This window comes from Cygnus olor, chromosome 8, assembly GCF_009769625.2.
Source record: "Cygnus olor isolate bCygOlo1 chromosome 8, bCygOlo1.pri.v2, whole genome shotgun sequence".
In the NCBI taxonomy this organism is placed as follows: domain Eukaryota; kingdom Metazoa; phylum Chordata; class Aves; order Anseriformes; family Anatidae; genus Cygnus; species Cygnus olor.
The window spans coordinates 1,697,362-1,703,361 of record NC_049176.1 but is presented as its reverse complement, the minus strand read 5'-3'; the positions used below and the strand labels follow the sequence as shown (position 1 = coordinate 1,703,361).

General features: G+C 39.8%; 1 protein-coding gene across 6 annotated transcripts in view; it reads right to left on the bottom strand.

Annotated features, from left to right (window-relative positions):
• Window positions 1–1,793: 1,793 nt before the first annotated feature.
• Window positions 1,794–6,000, bottom strand: part of SLC44A3 (solute carrier family 44 member 3) — a 103,312-nt gene continuing 99,105 nt past the window's right edge. For 5 of the 6 annotated variants that reach the window (XM_040565874.1, XM_040565878.1, XM_040565875.1 and 2 more), the window contains 4 exons: window positions 5,792–5,929; window positions 5,048–5,284; window positions 3,115–3,207; window positions 1,794–2,058 (listed from right to left, as the gene is read on the bottom strand). In XM_040565874.1, coding sequence (XP_040421808.1) covers window positions 2,053–2,058; window positions 3,115–3,207; window positions 5,048–5,284; window positions 5,792–5,929 — 474 coding nt within the window. In that variant the 3' untranslated portion in view covers window positions 1,794–2,052. The remainder of the gene's footprint in view (window positions 2,059–3,114; window positions 3,208–5,047; window positions 5,285–5,791; window positions 5,930–6,000) is intronic. The other variant, XM_040565879.1, reaches the window with a different exon arrangement.

Below are 6,000 nucleotides of genomic sequence, written 5' to 3'. Positions count from 1 at the left end.
CTAAAAGTCCTTTCTCCATCCAGTAACTGCACTGAAGGCAATGATACTGAATCATAATTGCAATGAACATAACCCCAGAATCATTGAGACTGAAAGGTACCCCTGGAGGTCATCTAGAGATTGTCCAGCATAGGGACTGTCTGAAAATGGAGATACATTTATTGAAATGTCCCCTCCTTTCTTCCACCACTCGGTTGAGTTCCCAAGTCAAGGGCCAAAACATGCAGTGTGAGTATCAAATACAAACCAGGGAAAAAATAATAATGCACAGTAACTGATTGTTCTAACTTCCAAGGCAATCTACTATGCTTTGTAAATTGTGAAACATTTTTACATTGTGCAGATGCTATAATTTGCAAACAATCTTACTGAGACCTGTGGAAGAAGAAAGTTTTTTTCCCTCTGTTAGTACTATATCTGCACACCTTCTCAATATTAGAGCGCTATTGCTTATTCGGTGTAATTTCCAGTTGCCACAGCATCCACAAACACAAGCACCAGAAGTACCCAAGTGTATAGTTTAAAATAATGAAGAGGTAGTGAGTCACAGCCAAGCAGATCATCAAGCTCACCTGCCACCCAGAAAGTAATTAATCTTTCTTTTCCCTTCCCATCATGCATCCCTTATCCTTCCACTTCTTGAAGTCGCTCATATGAAAGTAGACAGGTTATTTAAACGAGGAATAAGCAGCCACTGTTTCTGAGCATCCCCTGGCAAATAGCTAGTCTCCTTTCAGCAGCAGATCAGATAACAGTATTCAGATGAAAACAGATTTGGCATTCTTACCATCAATGAGCTTTACTATTCTGTATGTCACTTCCAAGCTGTGACTAATCAGAGGTTTAGCAATGTATTCTACGGGCCTTACTCGTTACAGCAGTTTCAGTCATTTAACTTGCAGTAATGTCTTGCTTCCTGATGTACTTGATGCGTACTGTACTGAAATCCCTAGTTGGAGTCATCTTCCTACCTCAAACCTCTCTTCAAAGAGAGAAAGAATAAAGTCATGTCCCACTAAATAAAATCTAAAACTAACCCCATACCCAGAACAAGGTGGACCGTGAAAGTGTTTTATAAACAGTCCAAGTATGAAGTTTAAACAGACCTCAAATCTGCTCAAAAGAAAACAGAGTTTTTCTTTTTAAACCGCATCTAAACTTACCTTCTCTCCCTCTTCTGATTTAAAGCCCTGTCAGTCACCTCTACATTCCTCCATGATACTGTGTATTTCACATCCACGTTTCAACTAACACTTCTTCATAAAGTATTTTTTACATCATCCTTTTATCTCATTTCTGTTCAGCCACCACTTCTTTGTCAAGCTTTAAATCCAGCTACAATTTGTATCTGCTTTGTCTTTTCAATTGCAAAGAGAAGGTAGTTGTTTATTTACACACAAAAAAAGGCCATTCCTCATCTGCCCTTTGAAGAGGAGCCAATGGATGGTTTATGATACTGACTTGTAAAGACCATTCCCAATAGAGTCTAATTACAAGAACGACAGCTACCTCATAACTATTAATTATCTTGACTACAGAGAATTCCCATCAATGAGCTCAGTGCCATTCCTTAATTGGATGCGCTGGCTGTTCAGATATACTGAATAAATCGGGAAACAATCAGAGTGCCTCCTCTGCAAATGTTTCTACATTTTCTGATCCAGGCACAACCAGCCCAGAGAAGCATGATAAGAAAAAAAAAAACCCACATGTTAAATGACATGCTACAAAGGTAAAAAGGACAGCTCTATGACCTTGTAAACTCAGTATTTTTAGTTAGAGGACATAGAAACTTATAAGGAATTTGTTTATTAACAACTTTCATAGACTATCATAACAAGTCTATTAATAAAAATAAGATATGCTGACATGAAACACATTATTCATACAAATAGATGGTCATTTTACCAGTGCAGACGGTACAACAGATTTAACAGAGATTTACAGAACTAATAGTTACTTTGTCCTGGGTTATTGGTAACCTTTACTTTTTTTCTGCAACTGTTTTTGCTATTGCTGGTTTGCCTTCATACTTCCTGGTGTACTTCACATTCAAGTCTACAAACAGAGAAAAAAGGAATCAAGCAATGTGTAGCACTGGTCCTGTTATTGCATTTATATGCCTGAAAAAGTAAACTGGGAAAATAATTATGGTTCTTTTGTGTCTTAAATCTGCAGTCATCTCTTAGGGAACAGAAACCCCCAGTTTCTGTGCTTGCCAAAATATTACTGAAGAATGCAGTAACAGACACACACAGCGAAAAGAACAAATATTATAAACTGAAGCAGTGCCCTCTAGCCCAACTGCCTACAGCAGAATGCCCACAAGACTGTGGAGGGTACCCTAGAGCCTGGGACCTCTTCAAAGTAGACCAAGAAGAATCACCACAATCTCTGTGCCCCCGTAAGGAGTAGCTAGGACGCAAGACACTAGTAGTAATGTGGAGCAGGAGCTGGTGCCAGAGTAGCTGCTGCATCTTTCTCCAGCAGCCCTGGTGTAGTCCCCTGGTGCTGGGGTAAAATCACCCCAGATTCTCAGCTGGCTGGGGCAGTTCCTCAGCTTGGGCAATGCGCAGACCTCAGACGGCAGTTGGTGAGCTTTCACTCTCGGGACATTCCCATGCTTGGGTGTGGGAGAACACTCCCTTCTAGCATCTCAGCTTTTTTACCCCAGCATAAAACAGGCAAGAAATACTTAATTACTGTAGAGGACATGCCAGGGAAGGGAGGGAGAGGAGGGGTAGGCATCTAAGCTCTAACTTTACAGTTCCAGAAAGTGTTCACAAAATCAAGCAGCCTACTGCTGTTCTGACTTTCCTACAGCAGGCACGTGAAGGACTATCCAAAGAGGATTGCTCTCCCATCACCTTGCAATTGCCTGATTTTTCTCATCCTCTGCTGGGCACACTGGGGAATGGGAAGAAGGATGAGTATAAATATTTCATCCTTCCATTTTGTACCAGCAGAGGGTTTCCTGAGGAGTGAAAGCAATAGAAGGGAAATGTTTGTGGCTGTGAAACATCAGAAGACGCAACAGTCTACATCTTTTCTTCTCAGGACATAAAGGCAAACAGCAGCTGGCAGACAAGTTCACAGCCCATATTCCCTCCTCACCATAGGTTGGAGCTCTGTCCCATCTTCGTTGTCACATCTCATGGTTCTGTGTTTATGCCCTTGTGTTAAGTTGTTACTTTGATTCACAAACATCTACAAACAAAAAGCAGGGTGAGATCATTCGGGAATGCGAACCATTACGTAAATAAAATAAAATAAAATTAAAAAACAGCCTTGTAAAGGAAGATAGTTAACCTGGGGCTATAAAACTAGCTGGTTCCTAGCTGGATGACACTTAGTGATACTTTGAGGCACTCTGCAGGGTGATGAAAGCAGCTGAATAGGATGAAACAAGAATCCCTCTTACTTCCTCTACTGCAGCAATGAGAGCTCTGGCTGTCTGAAATCACTCACCCAGCTCTCCACCTATTGCCACATATCATCCTGAGGGCCACAGAGCCTCCCTTCCACCCCCAGATGTTTATCACTCAACTGTAACACAGATGCCACACATCAATGCCTTCATGTGTTGGGAAACTCCAAGTCCTTGTCTATGTGATGAAACATACTATTGGTCATGCAATGAGGAGGAGTTTGGATGTGCTGCCCCCAGTTTTTCCATACAAGGTTATACTGCCTGCCCTGCTTGGATGACTCGCCCCTGCGGGAAGTCCTCTCTTCACCCCAGACCCCAGGGAATAGCTAACTACAAAGAATTAAGAGTTAAACCAGAGTTAAAGAAAAACTACCACAAAGTTTGGAAGTGGAAAAAGGAAAGCCTGTTTGTCTCATGAAGGAGAATTGCATTAAGAAGTATTCTAGCATTTGGCAAAACAGAGGAAGAAGAACAGAGGTCAAGGCTTCAGCGTTTTCCATTAAGTAACATATTCCTATTCAGGACGTGTGCTTAAGTACTATTCTGAATCAAGGCCAAAGAATAACCATCTGCTTTCTTCTGTAAAAAGGGTTAAGCCTATGTTTAGGCTGCCTTTTTATTGTTTTTGTTTGTTTTCAACAAAATTCTAAGAACATTACAGGAAATCTAATAGCAGCATTAAAACAAACAAACAAAACCAAAACCAGCCAACCAACCAAACCAAAACAAAGCAAACAAAACAAAACCAAACAAACCAAAAACAGTTCTGACACTGTCCTGAAGAAATCCTTCCAGAAGATTCACATCATCTGAACTAGTCTGGCTGGCTGCTAAGACTTTCTTTGTTGCATGGTTTATGAAAGAATGGACAGGACAGGCAAAAATAGTATGAAAGGAAAAAAAGCTTCCACATTTCCAATATTCATATGAAAGGGATGGCCTGTATACACTCAAATGCTTCAAATGCAGCTGTTAACTAAAGCTCTCCATCACTATTAGCTATGCATTGATTCTCCATGGAAAGCTTGCAGTTCAATACAGTAATTATCAGGGTAGAGACAGAACAGTCAGTCCAGAGACAGAAGGATTTAATCAAGAAACATAGGACAGTATTTTGGCAAAAGAATCTGTATATGTATGAAGGAAAGCAACTCAAGTTTGAATCAAGTTTGTTCAAAACTACAGCATCCATAAGACGTATATGAATACCTGACCTGCTACAAGCTCCTTGTTCTTTAGTTTTGCTCCTTGCTGTACAGAAAGGAAAAATGGACATAAACATCTAATCTTAGGGCACACTGTGGATCGTACTGCAGCTAGCTCAGCTATTTATTTATATATTTACTAAGCCTTAAAAAGTCAGCCATTGCCTATAGGGTATGATCTAAAACAAGGAAGCAGATCATCGCTAGCACGCAGGGGCCAGAGGGAGGAGTTCATTTATTTCAATTTTTAAACTCGCTTTTTTAATTTGCATCCCTGAGCCTATCCTTTTCTAAGGGCTTGGAAAAGAAATCAGATGGATTAAGAGTTCAGATTACTAGGTCATGGGGAAAGAGAGAGTCCTCAAAAGCTTAGAATGGCTCAAATATTTTTGTTGTTATCACTGGGGCTTACCAGCAGTTCCTGATCTACGAAGTATGGCTTCTCTGCAGATCCATCATTTGTTTCCATATCAATAGCAAAGCAAAGGAACATGGCATCTAGCGTCACTTCAAACACAGACAGGAAGCTGTGGGACATCAGGTAGGCAAAAAATCCAACCAGCAACAGAGGAACTACCCAAGCTTGCAACTCCCGATGGTAGTTAAATGCCATCAATCCTCCAAAAACAGTAAAACATACAACAAACACCTGTAAAGGGCATTGAGAGAGAAATGCAGCCTTATTAATCACATAATTTGTTTCTTTGTTTTCCTAAGAAACAACAAAAAACCCCACCAAAATCCTCAGGCAAATTACAGCTAATATTTTAAAAGAACATCTCATCTGAGAGATGGCTATGCAGTTTTCGGAAAATAGTTGCCACATTTTGTATTCAATTCAGTGTGCAAATTTTGTAGGGCAGGAGCAATCTTCTACTATATATTTACCAAAGACTCAGTGCAACAGGAACTGCAAGAGTGGCACCAAGGACACTAACACAAATAAGTAACTCAGTAAAAGCTATGAAAAGGATTAAGTTCCTCAAACATTATCCTCTCTTCCAAATTCATTTTACAGCATTAACAACACCTAGTTTAACAATAATATTACCTTATTTAAGCTTAAAACCTTTTATTTACTTTTGGTACAAGAAACAAAATCATACCCTGATTATTCACTTCAGCCTTATGGAACAGTACTTTTTCTTACTCTTACCTTTCCTAGAAATATGATAAAATCTCCAAAACAACTAATGGATGCAAATTCAGCAGAACTCTTTGCCAAAATAAAGACAGCATCCTTTGCGGATGTACAAAAATTTGTCCCATTTATGGCAGTAGTTGTGTACACATGCTGAAATGAGAGAAGATAATGCAATGGGAGATGAAAGACCCTTTTAATCTAGATTTTACTTCAACAAAAAT